This window comes from Onthophagus taurus, chromosome 3 (genome assembly GCF_036711975.1).
Source record: "Onthophagus taurus isolate NC chromosome 3, IU_Otau_3.0, whole genome shotgun sequence".
NCBI lineage: Eukaryota > Metazoa > Arthropoda > Insecta > Coleoptera > Scarabaeidae > Onthophagus > Onthophagus taurus.
In genome coordinates this window covers 7,582,677-7,603,197 of record NC_091968.1, presented here as the reverse complement: position 1 = coordinate 7,603,197, position 20,521 = coordinate 7,582,677, and the positions used below count along the sequence as shown (strand labels likewise).

Genomic DNA, 20,521 nt, shown 5'->3' with positions numbered 1-20,521 from the left:
AGGGTGTTCATCAAGTCATCAACTACCAGGCACCATAATAGAGGTGATAGCACTCCCCCTTGGGGGGACATCCTCTTAGCGCCTTTATAGTCGGCGACTCGCCTCCCAGACTGGCTGTGATCTGCCGACTTTTCAACATGGCTATACACCACTTGATTGTCGACGGATGTATGTCTTTTACGTTTAGAGCCTTCTCCATGGATTCATATGAGGTGTTATCAAACGCACCCTCTATGTCTATGAAAGCACATAGGGTTATCTCTTTGGTTGCAATTGCCTCTTTTAAAGTGCTGGTCAAAGCATGGAGAGCGGTGGAGGCGCAGTAGCGAACGTGTTAAAATAAGAATTCTTTGTAGATAATAAAAATTGAAATAAAAATAAAATGTTTTATAAAGATACGTTTATTTACAAAAAATTTTTAATTATATTTGTATATATTTATATATATTCATATAAACAAAGTAATTACTCTTAACATTTGGTATAGATATCAATTTAGCTTAAAATAATTACAATAAAAAAAAGTCTAAACAAAAAATTGGGTTCGGGAAAGTTTTATTTTTTTTCACAATTATTATTATTATTATTTATATCGAGTTATAACTATTTATATCGTTTTCTTTTTTCAATTCTAAATTAGTTATTATTAAAGTTATTTAAAAAAATAAATGGAAAAATAAATTGTAGGTTTTTTTTTAAATGTTATTAATAATTATTTGAATCAGTCGATGGTCGAAAAAATGCCCAGTGTTTTTTAATAAATCGGAAAAAAGGGGTTAGATACAAAAGATATAAAAATTAGTACTTTCTTGGCTCAAATTTGTTTAAATTAAAAATTGTGTTGAGCCAAATTATGGGAATGTCAATCGCTTAAACTTAGAAAAAAAAGTTTCTATTCTAAGAAATTGTCTTTTTTGTTACAAAAAAAAAATCCATAATCTTAAAAATTAAATTGTTTGAATGAGCAAAAAAATACTTCTTGGCAAGACTCGAGTCTTAATTATTCCTTTTTTTGCTGCATTACACAAATATTAAAAAAAAATTATTTCGTTAAAATAAGCTCGTTATTAAAAAATAAATACACATTTATTAATAATAATAATTAAATCGAGACAATTAGACATATTAATTAAATACAAATAGAGGCATAAATAAACTAAATAAGATGTAAAAAATATACAAGTGAAAAAATATTTTAATTATTATTATTTAATTATAAAAGATAAGATTGATTAATTTTTTTCGCATTTCTTTGATTATTGTGATGGAAAAAAATGTTATTAAATTAAATTAAATTAAAAAGAGAAACTTAGGTGATAACAATAAATTATTTACACAAAAAAAAATACAAAATCACAAAAACATATTTGTGATATCCTCTTATTTTCGTTTTTTTTAGGTTAATAATCGTCGTAATCAAACAAATTGTTGTTATAATAATAATAATTCAAGATCTCGTGTGTTTAAAAAAAATATTTTAAACAATCATTTCCATATAAGTATCCCAAAAGGATTTTTTAATTAAACGCAGGAGAAAATAATTAAAACAGAGTACATATCACAGATGTTTATATTTATTTACTTTTTTTCCGAATGAAAAACGTAACGATTTTCAGTTTGGAATTTATCGGAAGAGGAAGGTTTTTATTCAAATCTCTAAAACGTTTATATGTATAGTTAATTAATCGTTACTATTGCAGATTACACTGATGATGATAAACGTTTCCTCCGTATTTATTTATTAATTTATTTTTTTTTAATGTATATGTTATGTATATAATATATATATAGTAATAATAAATATGTATCAAGATATACATAGTATTTTATTAAATATATAAGTTTTTTTTCTTGCTCTCTCGTTTCGCTCGCATCTCTTATTGTTAATTAAATTTTATTTTAATAATAATTTATATATTTTTATAATATGTTTATAGGAAACAACGTACAGTTATAGTCTTTCTTTTTTTTTACATTACACATTTCGGGCTCTTCCTTAAATCATTCTTAACATTTTATTTTAACATTTTAAGTTCAAGCCCAACTCCATCCCATTTTCTTCCAAGTTAATTTCGCACCAATCCAATTACTTCTTTATATTAATATACATTTTTTTTTATTTATATATCAACAATTAATGTGTATATAGAAGAATAAATATCTTGTATTGAGAATTTTCTTTTTTTTTGTAATTTGTTTATAGTAGTTTATTATGGTAGGGTTTTCCGGTTTATATCTTAAAGAAAATATTTAATTTATTAATTACATTTTGAAATTAAAGTTTTGTTGTAAGAAATAAACCGGAATGAGTATTTATTTAAAAAAAAAAAGTTAATTTTTTTTTATTAATTAAAAAATATAATTTGAATTGATTTAAATTGTATTTACTATATAATTTTTTTAATTTAATTTAACTCAATAATCACCAATTTCGGTTATTGTTGTATCTTCAGGTTCATTTCACCGGTTTCGATTTATTTTTCATCTTCAGGAATCACATAAATTTGAATTGAACAAGATATAGTCATACAAATTTATATAAATTGGTACATTTCGTGTACGATCATTTACAACTAGCACAAAGATACTTGTTTGTACACAAATAATTATTGTATGTTAAGACAGCGATGTTTTATCCTCAGCGGTTTCGGTCTTTCTTCAACAAGAGTTTAAATTTTACACGGGTACTTATTTCAGTTTTATATTCAAACGTAATGTATGTAAATTTAAATGTATTTTGCTGAAATATGGAGTATAATATAAAATATAAAGAAAATGAAGCAAAATTTTACGCAATTTTAAAATGTGCGAGTGGAAGCACGTCAGCTTTAGCAAACCATTTAAAAACAAAACACAAAATCGATATTAAACAAAATATTGATGACGACGAACCTCCTGAGAAAAGAAATAAGAATGCTATTGAATCTTCTGGCATGGTGAATTTGCTTCAAAAAGAACCCATGGCAGAATTATAAGCCAAGTGTGTTGCTTATGATGGCTTTTCTATTAATGCTTTAACACGGTCTGCTGCAATTCGGGAATTCATAACAAAACGAGATTATGAAATGCCAATTGTGAATTTCAGGAATGAGAAAAAGACAAGTCTAATTGCAGTTCACAAAGATATTTAAATTTAACACTGCATACAATGGAAGACAGTTGTAAATTAGGTCTCATTTCAATAAAGGGTTCTTGCGATGCCCATCAAGTGTAGGTATTAATTGAAAGAATATTAATCGAATTTGATATGTATTACGCTAAATACTCAAATTTTGGCTTCAACTCAAGATGAGGGCAGTGTTATGAAAAAATATTCAGTTGAATGGCGTTGAAAATCAATTTTGCCTAAACCATGCAATTCCATATGTAATAGTACAAGGCTAATACAAGAATTTTCGGTTATCATTTCGATGTGATAAGTTTGGAAGATAAAGATGTGGAGGAAATTTTGCAGAATGTAGCGAGATAGTAATATTTTTCAAAAAACCGCCAGTTAAAAACGGCATACTGCAATGATATGTTTTAGAAAAAGAAGGCAAAACACTATCTATATTACTAGATTGTAAAACTAGATGAATTCACTTATACCAATGATGGAAAGATTCATCCAAATAAAAGACTGCATAAAAAAAGCATTAAAAGAAGTGATTTTTCTGAAGGAAGCTTATGCAATTGAAGAAGTAACAAAACCTGGAACTACAGGAACATCTTTGTTTTGAGCAGATGCAAGAAACGATATCAGAAATGTGGCAAGATGCAGAAAAAGACTGAGTTTGGAAATAACTTTAAAAAAGAATTAAATTAAGACATCAACAACCGAAAATTTATACAAAGCTTTGGAAACTACACAACTTGAAAGTGAAAGTTTTTTCCGTTGCAGATATTTTTTGTACAAAATTAAGGTCAAAAATGAAATTCGATCTAATAGACGCGTTAGTTTTCTTAAAATATTATTTTATAGGACATCAAAAGTTTATAAATTATACTTTAATTTTTTTGTGTAGAAAAATATATCTTTTCTTTTTTATATTTTATATTTTCAATACGCATCTGCTCCGGTTTTTGAAATATTCCGGTTTTTTGCGAACCCTAATTCCAAGGTATAAAATTTATTTCTACTGTTACTGTGTTTATGGTATATGTAGAATAAGTGTACAGGGTGTCCAAATTTCGATGGGTTTGCAGGGTATCTCAGTTATTATGAAAGATAGAAAGTTGCGGCTTTCGCGAACCTGAGCCACGTTTTTGTGAAACTTACAATGGCGCAAACCGAATTTTCATAGCCCTTTTCGTTTTTGATATACAGGGAGTGTTTGAAATTTACGATTTTCAGACACCCCTGTATCTCGGCTATCCGGAAACTTAGTAAAAAAGTAAAAACGGGTTCTAATTGATTCTTTCACGTGGAATCCAATGGTGCACGTAGAATTTTTCTAGTCATCACGGTTTTTGAGTTATAAACACAACTCAAATACTAAATACTCAACTTCTAAAACACTTAACTCTTTATAACTCAAAAACCGCGATGAATAGAAAAATTCTACGTGCAGCATTGGATTCTACGTGAAAAAATCTATTAGAACCCGTTTTTACATTTCCGGATAGCCGAGATGCAGGAGGTGTCTGAAAATCGTAAATTTTGAAACACACCCTGTATATCAAAAACGAAGAGGGCTATGAAAATTTGGTTTGCGCCATTATAAGTTTCACAAAAAAGTAGCTCAAGTTCGCGAAAGCCGCAACTTTCTATCTTTCATAATAACTGAGATATCCTGCAAACCCATCGAAATTTGGACACCCTGTACAAAAAGATATTTTTGTATCTGAGCTACAAACTTTTTTTATTCGTTTTAAAAAGAATTAAATTTAAAATTGGTTATAAACAGAATTTTTTCACATTTGATTACTCTTAGTACTTTTAGGCCCACTTTTACCACCTCCTGATAAATTTATCCGATAGATAAATCCAGTTTTTAGGTTCATTACTACCATCTTTTAGTTAAATTTATCTTATAGATAAACCCATCTACTAGCCAATCAGAGCGCGTAAAATAGCCGTAACCGTGGTAATAATCCCTTAGATAGCTTAAGCAGAAGATGTTAGTAACAAGCCTTAGCCAATGAGAGCGCTTAAAACCGCCGTAACCATGGCAACTATCCTCTAGATAGTTTATCAGGAGGATGGTAAAAGTGGGCTTTAGGCTCGTTACTACCATCTTCTGGTTAAGCTATCTAAGGGATTATTACTATGGTTACGGCTATTTCACGCGCTCTGATTGGCTAGTAGATGTGTTTATCTATAAGATAAATTTAACTAAGAGATGGTAGTAATGGACCTTAATCATGCGAAGCCGCCGTTAGAGGATACATTGAAGTTTTAAAGCCAATCTAAATAAGCATCAACAAGTTAATTTAAAAAAAACGCTCATTTGGACTTTTGCTTAAAACCGCATGCATTCTGCACTTTTTTGGCAATTTCAATTTTACGATTTTGGTCGAAATGAAAAACGCATCAATCGATCTGGGCAACATAAAACGCTGTTAAGAAAGCCAGAATTACCAGAAAAGAAAAAATTTAGACTTGACAAGATATCTTCGAAGAAGGAATCATAATGATTAAAACTTTTCTTGTTTTTACTTAATTGTAATTGAGGTTTTTGCTTTAAACTTAAGTTGTGTCAACCACAAAACCCGTTTTTGTTTTGCAGCTCAGATTTAAGTTTTATTGTTTTAGTTTCAATATCTATCGACAAATGGTGTTTTATTACGTAATTTAAACATTGAATGATAATAAGAACAAGGTTATAATAATATTCTTTATATACTTTATAAAAAAACAAGATAAGAAAACGTTGTGCACATAATTTAAGTTTCCAGAATATATTACATTTATTTAAAAAGATTTAAGTTTAAAACCCACTACCTCCCATCGATCTATTTATAGATCATTGGTTTAGGACGTTTTTCCACCCTTTCAGAGAAGTGGTAACAATACGTGGATACGCAGATAGAAAGCAGATAATAATTTATAAAATTATATGAGTATGCACGTTGTAACCTAAACACACGTAGATGCCTATAAATCATAGCGACCTATAAATAGAACGCAGGGATTTGGAGGCAACTGTTTCTGACGTTTCTACTTAAGTGCCATATTGCGCATTTAAATCACTACAAGAAGCAAAAAATCATTTGTGGTCAGAGAAAAGAGATACTAATGTACTTGCAGTACCTCCAGAAGTAAATGAACTTACAGATGAGGAAAAAATCGACGATAATGACTTAAGTTTGCCCATTGTAAATGACATTCCTGCATCCATTGAGATAAAAAAATTGATGAAGAAGATTCTCTCCCTCTATCGTATCTTGTTCCAAGTCGTCCCATAAAAAAAGTAGAAAAGATTAAAAAAAAAAATGTACGTCCTGCCTAATGGATGAAAATACTGCCTACCTAAGACCTACCGCCTGCCGACAATGTTTGTAAAGAAAATTTAGAAAAAAAAACTGATAAACTCCCTTGAAAATCTCATCAAATTTGTCTATGGTCTGTTCAAATTTTTGAATAGTTGTTTACCAATTAAATACATGAATATACAGGGTGAATTATTACTAAACCGTTTGAGAAAGAAAAAACGTTTTATGCAAAAGTTGTTTGACTCACCATTTTTTATTACATAAAATTATTTTCACTTATACAGGAAGTTCCATTTGGAACACCCTATACATTTTATCATATTATGAATAGCAATAAATTTGTTTATACAGCCGTATAATATTCAATTGTTTTTCCAAAATGTGTCCATTGCAGGATCTTTTTAAAAACGATATTTTTTCCAATTTTGCCTTGAAACTATGTCAAATAATAGTCAAAACCAGTAGATAAATGATAGTAACCAAAGATATTAGATACGCTACATAGCGTGTTCATAAAGCTTAGGTATTTTTGATGTTTTTGAAATGGCTTTTTCAAACATTTTTTAAATGGAAGACCCTGTATATTGTATGTTGGTTGAATTGCCCATCAAGTTACCTTTAATTAATGATAAGTATGTCATATACAGTGTGTTAATTAATTATCGTACCTGACGTCATCATTGCAACTATGCAACCAATATCACAGTATTTATTTTATAACACGCGATTTGCGTATTGCAATACCTATACTGTGATATTGGTTGCATACTTGCAATGATGACGTCGGTACGATAATTAATTAACACACTGTATCTAACTTTAGTAGTTTTCCTGATATTTAGAATTTAAAGAATAATGTGTAATAAAATATGGGTTATTGTACTTAATATTATATTCTGTCTATTTTTATCAGTTCTTTTTGTTCTTCCTTTATTATTTGATTAATATTTATAATGTAACATAATTTTGCTGCCATATACCAGATTTTAATGCGAGTTGGTACTTTATGAGATTTAAAAAGATGTAAGTAATAAAATATGCAATTCTTCTGCCATATAATTTACGACTTTAAAGAAAATAAGATGCATATGTTATGATATAAATCTTTTATACAGCGCATTAATGCTTATATAAGAGAAAATAAATTTTGAACAACTTCTAAGTATTAATTAAATTAATACCTACTTGTTGAGCAACGTTTAGTAATTGTTTATAGTTTAATTTAGTAATTAGAAAGGGATTTAATGTTCTGCCATTTAATTGTATTTCTTGTATTTTTATCACGTTTTGATTATTTATTTATTAAAGTTTTTTTTTAATTGTATTGTAATATAATATGATACTAATAGGATACTAATATGATAATAATACTGATTTACAAATGACAGACAAACAAAAAAAAAACGAAAAAAAAGTGACAAAAAAAGGACAGAATATATTTACATTCTGTCAGTTTTTTAAGTACAATAATGACATTTTATTACACATTTTAATTATCATTAATTAAAAGGAACATGATGAGCAATTCAACTAGCACACAACATACAGGGTGTTCCATTTAAAAAACTTAAAAAAAGCCATTTGAAAAACATCAAAAGTAACAGAGCTTTTTAAACACCCTGTACATTGTATCTAATATCTTTGAATACTATCATCCACCTACTGGATTAGACTATTGTCTGACGTAGTTTCAAGGCAAAATCGGAAAAAATGTCGTTTTTACATCGCTTTTAAAAAAATCCCGTAATGGACACATTTTGGAAGAACAATTGAATATCTTAGGAACTACGGACGCTGTGAAATAGAAACGGTTGAATAAACAAATTTAGTTGTATTCATAATATGATAAAATATGCAGGTGTTCCATTTAAATAAATTTATGTACTCTCCGTTACGCTTAAATGAAACATCCTGTATAAGCGAAAACAATTTTACGCAATAGAAAGTGATGAGTCAAACAACTTTTGTATAACATATTTTTTTTGTTTTTCAAATGGTTTAGTAACTATCGACCGCCAGGATGCTAATAACTTACCCTGTATAGTGGAAGAAACAACGAGATATGAGTGTCAAAAAAATAAACATGGATGGTCTCTAACCATAGACGTCATAAAAATTTTTGAGTTTTTTTTTTTTTTGCCTAATGAAAGAGACTATTCGTCTAATGATGAAGACAGATGTCTCATGTTAGGTAAATCATTTTTGCATTTTTAATAGACCTCATTAAAATTAGACCTTTGATCGAAAAAATGAATCATAATTTTCGAAAGTATGATAGTTATTTATCGACGAAATGATAGTTAGGTAGTACGGACATCATTCTTTAAAACAATTCATTCCAGCCAAACCAATAAGGTTTCAGATGATGAGCAGCTTACATTGTTTGAATGTGTAAGGTGGAAGGAAAACAGAATGGAAATGAATGCGATGTTGGGAGGAACACTAACGCCGGAAAATATTATAAACAACATATTGGAAAGTGAAGAAAAATGGAACGTTGTGGCACAGTACGTGAGGGAGGTGATTGCATGCACGGAGATGGAAGAAAAGCTGTTAGTGAGGGAAGAAGAAAGATCTCGGAGAGAAGAAGGAGATTCCTAAGATTGTACAATGATAAAATAGTTATGATGTTTCAAAATTGTCTACATTCAGGTAGTAACAAATATTTTTAAAACGAAATGTTCAATAATATGACGTATTATTTAAATGGAGTGAATTTACTTGGTGTATATAGACTTTTGTCACTAACTGTAAATTCGATTATTGTTTTGACAAGGAAAATAAAACTTTAGTTGCGAAATGGAATGACAATAATGTGTTGTCATTCGTACCAATTTTGACTCGACGGAACCTGTGTCAACTGTTAATAGATGGAGAAAGGAAAAAAAAAAAGAAAAAGTACCAGTGTCTCAGCCAAAACTAATTTCTAATTACAATAAGTACATGGGAGGTGTGGATCAGCATGACTAGCTTTTAGAAAAGCATTCTATTGCAGTTAGAGGAAAGAAGTGGTGCTGGCGTCTAGCAACTCGTATTATTGACATGGTAATTGTAAATGAATATCTCGTTTACCGTCAAATCCATGGTAAGAAGTCCACTTCCATCAAAAATTTGTGTAGAGACACAGCCGTACATTACTTAAAACTTGGGCATAAAAAGACCTCCCAGTTTACCCTCGACACCTTACGTCGTCTCAGTTCACGACAACGCACCTTGGGCTGAATCCTGATTCTAGCTGGACAAAAGTAAAAAATCAATGACGAAATGTTTTCAGGTATAGGAAATTTTTCACAAAGTTTCAGTAAACCTACTTCCACAAAAAAATATTAATATAGTGCTAATTACAAATCTGGGGTTAGAATTACAAACTTTTCAAAAATCAAAATGGCGGATACAATATAGAGAACTAAAATTGGAAGAAAAAGGATAATTTACGCAATCTTGATATCCGAGGAGTTTTTGAGGTCATTGATGGCTGGTACAGAAAGCTTTCTAGCGCACACTGTAAAAGTGGACAAAGTAGTTCAAGGAAGTGGGACGTCCAACACCGGGAACGTGTCCCACCGATTTTTTAAGCATGCAGATGAAGCCGCTGCTAAGCGTATAATAGTTAATAAGCGATTAATATCTAGATTGATAATATCTAGACCTCAAATTGTTCACTACGACAAGACAAGGAAAAAAAAACACATTTACCTATAATACTGCCAAACTATTTGTGGAGCTATATGGCTGGTACAGGATGCTTCTAAGCCTAAATAAAATTCTTTTACATGGTTCTTTAGCCATCAAATATGCCCTTGTTGCAATACGGCAGCTTTCAAAGGAGGCACAGGGGGCAAAGAATAAGGACATGAAGCCATTCAGAACCCAGCACACTAGAAAGTCCTCATATATAAAGTGTGGAGACTTAGTTCACATGCTTTTAATATCATCGGATCCTGTTATTACAGGCAATAGAACTTTCCAGAAGGTCCCATTGAAGGAGCTGAGTCCTGAGGCAAGGGAGGTGATTGCGGATTCAGTGGAAGAGGGTATAGTTGACGAGCAGTATAGCGAAGCGGAGAAGGATTGTCCGAGTGAATCAGAAGATGATTCGGATTTTGAATTTTTATAAAAATAGTTCCTCCTTTTACTAGAAACTTAATTAGCATTAATTTTATCTTTCCATTTTATACCTCAAAACTCAGTCAAAATTCTGTTCTGAGAACTAATCTTTTTCCATCAAATATTTTTTTAGCCCTTGTTAAGCCCATAAAATAATTTTGTCCAGCTAGAATCGGGATTCATCCCAGTGTGGTAAGATTTGACCAAAAAGGCCACTTTCTTGAAAAAAAGAAACAGCAGCGTCGATTGTAGAGGAGACTCCTAAGCTTATGCAAAAAAAATGCATTATAACATTATCTACAAGGTGTTGCGTGTCGTTTCATCGCAGGACATAAATGTTATATTATTTTTTACTTTTTATTTTCGGCAAATACTTTTATGTCATCCCAGCGATCTATCCATCTAGCCAAGTTTGTATGTGTATATGTTTTTTTCGTTTCAAGAGTTAATAGATAAATTTTCTGCCACATGTGCACGAAAAATTCACGATTACGATCTAAAAAATAATTGAGTTTAAAATTTGTTATAAACAGAAGTTTCACATTTGAATATTCTTAGTACTTTTAATCATGAAAGGCCGCCGTTAGAGGATACATTGAAGTTATAAAGCCAATCTGTAATGGTTTGGCATCAACAAGTTAATTAAAAAAACGTCATTTGGACTTTTGCTTAAAAATACATGCATTCTGCACTTTTTTTGGCAATTTCAATTTTACGATTCTGGTCGATATGAAAAACACATCAATCGATCTGAGCAATATAAAACGTTATAATGATTTGACATCAACAAGTTAATTCTGTGTGCAAAACTGTAGAAATTGCAACTTCAATTTTTTTACGAAAGTTTCTCATCAATTTTATGCATCATGGATATTATGTGGCCTTACAATCGAGAGTCGAACCGCATCTTACAGTTTTGGTCGAGATGAGAGACGCATTAATCGATCTGAGCAAAACAAAATGCTATTAAGAAAGCTAGGATTACCAGAAAAGAAAAACTGGCGACTCGACAAGATTTCTTCGAAGAAGGAATTATAATGATTAAAACGTTTTTATGTTTTTATTTAATTGTAATTGAGGTTGTTGTTTTAAACTTAAGTTGTGTCAACCACAAAATCGGGTTTTTTGTTTTGCAGCTCAGATTTAAGTTTTATTGTTTTAGTTTCAATATCTATTGATAAATGGTGTTTTATTATGTAATTTAAATATTGAATGATAATAAGAACAAGGTTATAACGATATTTTTTGTGTACTTTCTAAAAAAACCACGATAATAAAACATTTATTATCTGTCACATTAGAATACCCTTCAAGTTAGGCTATGCGCAAAATTTAAGTTTCCGGAATATATCATATTTATTTAAAAAGACTTAAGTTTAAATGAAGCCGAATTAAAGAGAAAACCTATAAAAAAGCTGTTATTGACCAAAGAGCGTAAAGTTTTGGTTTTAATCTTTGACGAAATGAGGGTTAAAAAAGTTTACTTGGTCCCTAAGTCTGTTTATGCGGATTATTACCTAGAAAACGTCGTATTTAAACGAATAACGCTATTTCTTCCTTTTGAACCCCAAATATTATATTGATGCAAGATAATGTGCGTTCGCGTAGATGCATATTATTGACATTTCTTTCATCAAATTAAAAACAAGACTTGTACTAAAAATTCATGGTTAATAAAGTTTTTTGTATAATACACAACTACTATCGATGCAAAAAGTCAAGACCCCTCACTTTAGAGATCGATATCTTCGTAACCGTTCCATAACAAAAATTGCGACAAAGTTTGTTGTAAACACAGAACATTTCTACGTAACATACAGTGGTACAATAAAGTCTACATACATCCCAGAAAATCATAATAACTCAACTCCTGAAATGTAATTCAATAAAATTTTTAAACGAAGGATAATAGAAGTGTATATTATTATATTTTACATAAAAATGTATAACTTATTATTTATAATGAAAAACACAAAACATAATTATATTTGTAATTCAAAAAAGTCTACATACAGCTACTAATTATTTATTGCACTATTTTTTATTTGTAAACATCATAGTTGCTGTAGTTTGCGTTTTATTTCATACCAACGTTGTTGCCATAGCAGTATACTAATATAAATTAGTGTAATACTAATTAATTAGTAATCCTCCTAACAATGGAAGCTAAACGAAAAGCACCTTATGCAGTGCGAAATATCATAATTCACAATCATAATAATGGTCGTTCATTAAGTGAAATCGCAAAAATAGTTAGTAAAAGTCGCTCTTCGGTCCAGACAGTAATTCGAAATTATAAGGAACGTCAGTCAATCGAAAATAAACCAAGAAAGAGTCAGTAAACTGACACAGTTCACGAAGTGAAGTCTATAACAGTAGAGTTCCAAGAAAAAAGCCGTTTATATCCGAAATAAATGGGAAAGAAATGTACATTTTGCTAAATTACATGAGCAAAAGAATACTACTTTCTGGCGTACCGTTATATTTTCGGATGAAAGCAAGTTCAATATTTTCGGCTATGATGGCAAAGCAAAGGTATGGAGAAAGAAAAACGAAGAAATGAAAAAGAAAAACTTGAAAGCCGCAGTAAAGCATGGCGGAGGAAATGTAATGGTATGGGGTTGTATGTCGGGGGCTGGTGTAGGAAGTTTAGTATTTGTTGAAACAATTATAGACCGCTATGTATATCTGAACATATTGCGAACTAATTTAAAGGAATCGGTCAATAAATTAGGCTTGGAAACAGATTGGATATTCCAACATGATCATGATCCCAAGCACACAGCACACATTGTGGAGGGATGGGTATTATATAACGTCCCTAAACAACTACACTCACCACCGCAGTCACCCGACCTCAACCCCATAGAGCATGTATGGGAGCTTCTTGATCGCAAAATTTGGAAAGTAGATATTAAAAATAAAAACGACTTAAAAGCTGCACTGTTACAGGAATGGCAGAGTATTTCACCAGAATTTGCAGTAAATTTAGTTGATTGTATGCCTCGACAATTAGCAGCAGTTCTTGCTGCCAAGGGAGGACCTACCAAATATTAATTACTATGTAAATTTTGAGTGGTTTTGATTGTGAATGTAAGAGTAAACTAGACTTTTTATAAATAGAGTAGAGTTATAAATATGATTATGTTTTGTGTTTATCGTTATAAATAATAAGATATACATTTTTATAGTAAAATATTATAATAATATACACTTCTTTTACAAATTTCATTGAATTACATTCCAGGAGCTGAGATATTATGATTTTCTGGGGTATATGTAGACTTTATTGTACCACTGTATGTCAATTTGAAAATTTTCGGATCCACGGTTTTCTTTTTATCGCGAGTTAATTGAAAAAAGTACCCGATTTTTTAAGGTACCGGCAACTTATATAATATGTCAAATAATGTCGGTTGTCGGATTCCGTTTTTCAAAATTAGGGCTCCCTAATTTTTTAAGTGCGTTTTAATGGAATTACAAATTAAAGAGAAACAGAGATGCGCTCTGCGGGGTGACGGGGGTTCCGTCCAATCGGAACAAATGGTACGTCCTAGACAGGACGTCGCGCCTTATATCTTTATGTAGGTAAGATAAAGGCGCGACGTACTGTCTAGGACACATCATCTGTTCCGATTGGAGGGAATCCTCCTTTCCCCGCATAGCTTATTTATGTTTCTCTTTAATTTTAAATTCCATTAAATCGCTCTTAAAAAATTAAGGAGCCTTAATTTTGAAAAACTGATAACGGAATCCGACAACCGACATTATTTGACATATTTTGATAAAAACTACGTTGAAATCCGCCAGGTTGTTTTTGAAATAACTGCATTCTACTAAACCGCGATTTTCCGCGAAACTTTTTTCGATTTTACTACTGTACTTTTACTTTTTTCACTTAACTCGCGATAAAAGAAAATTCGCAAATTAACATGTGATACGCAGAAATGTTCAATGATTACCAGGGCCCAGAACTTTTGTAAGAAAACGATACGATTTCCCCCCTCCACTCGTTCTCAGAAAATGTTGATTAAAAGAACAGCATACTGTTCAGTGGGAAATTAAAATTTCAAGTTAGAAAAAAATTGTGTTAACAAAAATTGTTCCTGAAACAATTCTAAACGAACTTTGTCAACATTTCTTTTTGATTTAATCAATAATTAAGGAGATAACCTCAAAATAATAATTTTTCCGTTTTTATACATAATTATACTTAGATGCTTAATTAATAGAGATGTAAAAAATTTTTATTAAGATAATTGATTCAAAATCGAAATTGAAACAAATTTTATTTAAAACATTTTTTAATAAAAACAATAATTGTTGAGATAATTAATTTTGATAGCATACTGTTCAGTGGGAAATTAAAATTTCAAGTTAGCAAAAAATTGTATTAACAAACCCTGTTCCTGAAGTAATTCTAAACAAATTTTGTTAACAAAATTTTTTGATTAAATCAACAATAAGGATATAACCTCAAAAATATTAATTTTTGTAGCATACTGTTCAGTGGGAAATTAAAATTTCAAGTTAGCAAAAAATTGTATTAACAAACACTGTTCCTGAAGTAATTCTAAACAAATTTTGTTAACAAAATTTTTTGATTAAACCAACAATAAGGATATAACCACAAAAATATTGATTTTTGTAGCATACTGTTCAGTGAGAAATTAAAATTTCAAGTTAAAAAAAAATTGTGTTAACAAAAATTGTTCCTGAAACAATTCTAAACAAACTTTGTCAACAATTTTTTTTGATTTAATCAATAATTAAGGAGATAACCTCAAAATACTAATTTTTCCGTTTTTATACATAATTATACTTAGATGCTTAATTAATAGAGATGTAAAAATTTTTTATTAAGATAATTGATTCAAAATCGAAATTGAAACAAATTTTATTTAAAACATTTTTTAATAAAAACAATAATTGTTGAGATAATTAATTTTGATAGCATACTATTCAGAGGGAAATTAAAATTTCAAGTTAGCAAAAAATTGTATTAACAAACCCTGTTCCTGAAGTAATTCTAAACAAATATTGTTAATAAAAATTTTTGATTTGATCAATAATTAAGAACATAATCTCAAAAAATTTTTTTTTTTTATATATTTTTTATTGAGAAAATCGTTCTAGAATTTAATTTAGAACAACTTTTGTATGAAATTTTCTGCTGAGAACGAGTGGAGGGGGAAAATCGTATCGTTTTGTTACAAAAGTTCTGTGCCCTACTGATTACAATAAACTTTACTACTTTGGCCTTGACTTTTTACACGTATAGTAAATATTATTTATATTTGAATAAAAAAGTTCAATTCATATAAATCAATTCAAATTATATTTTTAATAAAATTTTTTATCCAACGAAATCTTAAAAACAAATAAAAAAAGATTTTTACCCTGCTTTATCATTCTTGTCATTACTAATAGTAAAAACGCCCAATCAAATTCGATTAAATCTTAATCAAAATCTTAATCAATTCGAATCAAATCTAATTCAATGTTTACCAAACTATTTTAAAATTGCTTACCCAATAATTTCAATCCAAAACATTTTCATTTTCAACGTGAATATAGAGTTTGTTAAATAAAATCTTTTCGTTTCGCTTCATTCGATCCCAGAGAGAGAACAACAATTAACAAAACAAAATTTACATTTATTACACGTGTTTAAACAACCCTCTCGAATCTTAAAAAGAAAAAGAAAAAAAAATTGGTCAAAACATTTTACCCTAAAACACAAACGTCTCATTCATTCACACCATAATAGGAGCATCCTCACCCTCATCGACTATTTTAACGCTCACATCCGACGATGACTGCCTTTTTAATTTCTGATTTAATGATTGTCTTGCGGCATCGCCACTTGAAATTGATCTTACAACCGGTGGGGGGCCTCCTCCGCTTCTTTGACCACTTTTCTTTTCACTTACACTAGAAACATCATCCAAACTACCATCACCATCGGTTGATAACATATCATCGTCAGATGTATGTGATAACGTCGGTAAAGTTGATGTTAAATGTTCTTGTTCTTTTTGTATCTCTTGTATATGATCTAATAAATTTTCTTCCTCTTCAACATTTCCCGGCGACGTTTGATCATCAGATGGTAATAACTCTTCAGGTGAATACACTTTCGAACGTCTTAATGATGTCAGTCGTTTCGTTACAGCTTGCATCGCCGTATCTAAAGTATCAATATCATCAAGGGTATTTTTTACCTTTCTTAATTGTTCCGAAATAATCGTTTCAATACATTGCGTTTGACTGCTGATGTCGTGTAAACTATCTTGGGCGGGAACAATTTTGTTCGTTCTTAAGATACAAGGTGCGAAAACGATCGCTAAAGAAGCCGTTGACATTCGATTACTATCCTCGTGTATCGCAACTCTTGCTAAATGAAAAACTAAACGTTCCATTAAATCAAAATTAGGTTTCGGTAATTTTTTTAAGATGTCGTAAAGGGTTGAAACGCGATCTTGAGGATCCGCCATATGCGCGGCTGTTATAAAATTCTCGTAACATTCGAATGTGAGTAAAGGTTCGGGCATTTCACGAAAAAATGATTTTAAAACTGACGCTAAAACGTGAATTTGATAACTATCAAAATCGACGATTTCGGGGTTTTCTTCCATTTTATTTTTAAGCTCTTTTACTTTTGAACTAACACCGCTTTTTCTATAAATCCCTTCTATGTATAACCCCCTCATTTCGATTGCTGCTAATAATCTTTCAATTACAACGGGAATTGTCGATTCGTCGTTTAATAACGTTGTTAATGGAACCCCGAATAATTTCCATCCATCGTCTTGGGAATTAACGCTATCGTCTTTAGCGCAATTCGTCGTTCTTGTGTAACATTTTTTGTGACACGTTAATTTGCACGATTGGCAAACTAATCCTCTTTCTAATGGCCACATAAAAAATGAATTACAAATTTCGCAAGCTGTTGGGATATTTATTATTGTTAATAAAAATGTGTGCCCGTAATATTTAATTAAATCGTCGACTTTACGTTTTTTCTCTTTTTTTCGTTTTACTTTACCCGGTTTTTCAGCTTCTGGTCGACTTTGCATAAATTCGTTCATAAATCCGCGGAAAGCGTTTACTCCCATCGTTACGGGGAAATCGTTTTCGGTTTTTTCCCTTTGACAAACAGTTTCCATCGCTTGGATGAAATTCATTATTAAATCTTTGTATTTTATGCTGTAAGCTTCGGAGTTGCGATTTGCGGCGCTATAAACTTGAACTAAATTGTCTTTAAATTCGCGTAAAGCTAATTTAAAAACTCGGTCGACTTCGCTGGGTTTCCCCGCGGCGTCGGTTTCAATTTTACAAATTTTGCTTGTGATAAAATCTTGCATTCTTTGTAATTCTTTTGTGTCGCTTATTATTTGATCGGCTCGATCGGTGAACTCTGACGTATTTGTTACGCTAAATTTGTTTGTGTAACCGGGTTTTGATAAATCGTACGGAGCTTTTGAGTGTTTGCGGTATTTTCTTCGCCCGGATTTGTTGTTTTCTGAGACTAATTTGTTTTCGCAAGGTATTTTCAGGACGCTTTTGTTTTGTATGCATTTTGTGTGGAAAATTTTTTTGCAATTTGCGCATTTATACCCTTGCATTGCAAAAGCATCTATTAAATTGTTACAAAATGAACACGCATCATCTTTTGAAAACGTTTTAGTTTTTCGAAATGTGTGTCCCCCCATTGTAAAAGTGGTTTGATTTTGCCATTCGGGTTCGTCTTGGCATTTTGGGGAAGAACCCCCACCTTCCGGATGATGCTCTGTAACTAAATTTGATTTTGTTGCTGGATCACTGTTTCTTCGGCGCAAATCGAAGGAGTTTAACGCCGATTTTTGACGCTTTGGAGTGTGAGTTACGTATTGTTTTCCCCATTCTTCCTCGTGTTGAATGAATTTGTTAACTTGTTCTTTTTGGCTTTGAGGTGGAGTAGTTTCTTCGATCGTCTTTAAAGCAACATTTTTGTCTAACAAACTTCCATCGGTAACTTCTTCCCCTAAACTCCTAACGTGACTTCTTTTTGGTTGTTTTCGTTGACTTCTTAATGGTACTTTTGGTTTCCCCAAGATCTCCTCTGCTTTCGTTGGGGTTCTTTCAGCGGAAAAATCGATGGTTGCTGCATCTCTACTGGGTCTTCTCACAGGGGGTAAACTAACTAACCCCCCCGTATTTCGGTCCCATCTCCCGGAAGTTACGTTATAAGTCGCGGCGACTTGCGTTAAAGCTGGCTGCTTTTGAATCCTTGGTTTCCAAACGTCCGTGTTTTCAAATTTCGAATATTTCGAAGATTTGTTATCTTCTAAGGGGTGCGGAACTGAATAATTTCCCAAAATCGAAATTAAATCGGATGAATCAAACGAACGTTGAGAGCTTAAGGAGTCTGAGGAGCCTTTATATTTTTCTTCTTGCTGAGTACGACGTTGTGTGTCTAATGTAACGCTTTCTGCTTTTCTATCTTCAAATCTACAACAAAATAGTACATTATTATATGAGCATATAATAAGGGCTATTATTCACGAAGGTTAAGTTCGCTACGCTCATGACATAATTAAAGGGGTATGCTACCTTTGAAAGGAAAAAAATCGAAATCCATTGACAGAAAACATTTGCCGAATGCCTAAAAAATTGATTTTTGTAACACACCTCACCGGAAATTCTAAGATTTCTGTAACCACTTTTTTGTTTCATTTTTTTATCCATTGTATGCAGGTATTTTGACCTTGTTGTACAAAAAAGTTAAAAAAAACCATAAAATATCATTTTTCAAAAACGCTATTGAAGTAGGTTCGGGTACCTGAATAAACAATAGCATTACAAAAATTCATTTTAGTAGAAAACTTTCCCCAACTTCTATCGAACAAAGGGGTAATTCCAAATATGCTAAAAAAAGGTTGTGGGTGGTGGGAATGTTTGGTATAAATTTTCGCACTTTTTACTTATCTGTATCACTTTGCTTTCTGCAAATTTCAACGGCGAAATTTGATAACGAGTAGTGTTTACGAAGTGTGTTTTTTATTATTGCAAATATAGTTGGCAAAAAAGGACAGCGAGGTAGTTCATATCGTGTAGTGAGACGTTCAGTGCGTGGCAGAAAAGTTTTAAATTGTTATGTTTTGAAACGTCAAAAAGAGAGTGTGACCAGTGCAGCCAAGAAATTAAAAATGAAAAAGACTACAACATCAATGTTGATGCAGCTTACCGTTTCATTAATTTTGTTTGTTTTTACAGCAATTTCGAACTTTGTTGTTTGTAAAGAGTGTGGAACACAAATTAAGTTTTTAGAAACAGCTCAACGTGGTTTAGGTTTCAAAGTGTCCGTTATATGTGATATGTGTTCGCCGCGTTATACAGTGTGTCCCCGGATAGGTGAAACGACTCTTATAAAAGGTAAAAATTTTTCGATATTGATTGTCATTTTTTTGGGTTTAGCCCTGCTTGGTTAAAGACTAATTTTGAACATATTTTTAATTTTTAAAAAACAAGTGAGCCTTGACAGTGAAAGAAAAATTTTTTTTGGGGTAGGTAAAGTACCTTTTCTGTTTACAGTACGTGAAAGTGTTACTAAGTTTTGTTTAGAATGAAAAACTATGGCCATATGCAAATTTTCGGAATGATCGGCCTACTTTGATAAAAATCCATATCAAACAATTTTATTTCTAACAAAGACTGCCATGGAACAACAAAATTGCTTTCGTGTATATGTTAATCTGTCAAACTGTAATTTAGTATACTTAGGCTCACTTTTACCACCTCTTGATAAATTTATCCGATTGATAAATTGGCGCTCTTAGCCAATGAGAGCGCTTAAAACCGTTGTAACCATGGTAATTATCTATCGGTTAAATTTATCAAGAGGTGGTAAAAGTGGGCCTTAGGGCCGGTTGTACCACCTCCCGATAAACTATCTAACGGATAATTACCATGGATACAGCGGTTTTAAGCGCTCTCATTGGCTAAGTGCCGGTTGTAC

General features: G+C 31.3%; 1 protein-coding gene across 7 annotated transcripts in view; it reads right to left on the bottom strand.

Moving 5' to 3' along the window:
* Positions 1-385: 385 nt before the first annotated feature.
* LOC111425090 (unconventional myosin-IXa-like) overlaps positions 386-20,521 on the bottom strand; it is a 52,358-nt gene continuing 32,222 nt past the window's right edge. For 4 of the 7 annotated variants that reach the window (XM_071195315.1, XM_071195314.1, XM_071195313.1 and 1 more), the window contains 2 exons: positions 16,284-19,014; positions 386-16,210 (listed from right to left, as the gene is read on the bottom strand). In XM_071195315.1, coding sequence (XP_071051416.1) covers positions 16,130-16,210; positions 16,284-19,014 — 2,812 coding nt within the window. In that variant the 3' untranslated portion in view covers positions 386-16,129. Of the gene's footprint in view, positions 19,015-20,521 lie in introns of all 7 variants that reach the window. The other 3 variants (XR_002707688.2, XM_023058854.2, XM_023058855.2) reach the window with 3 other exon arrangements.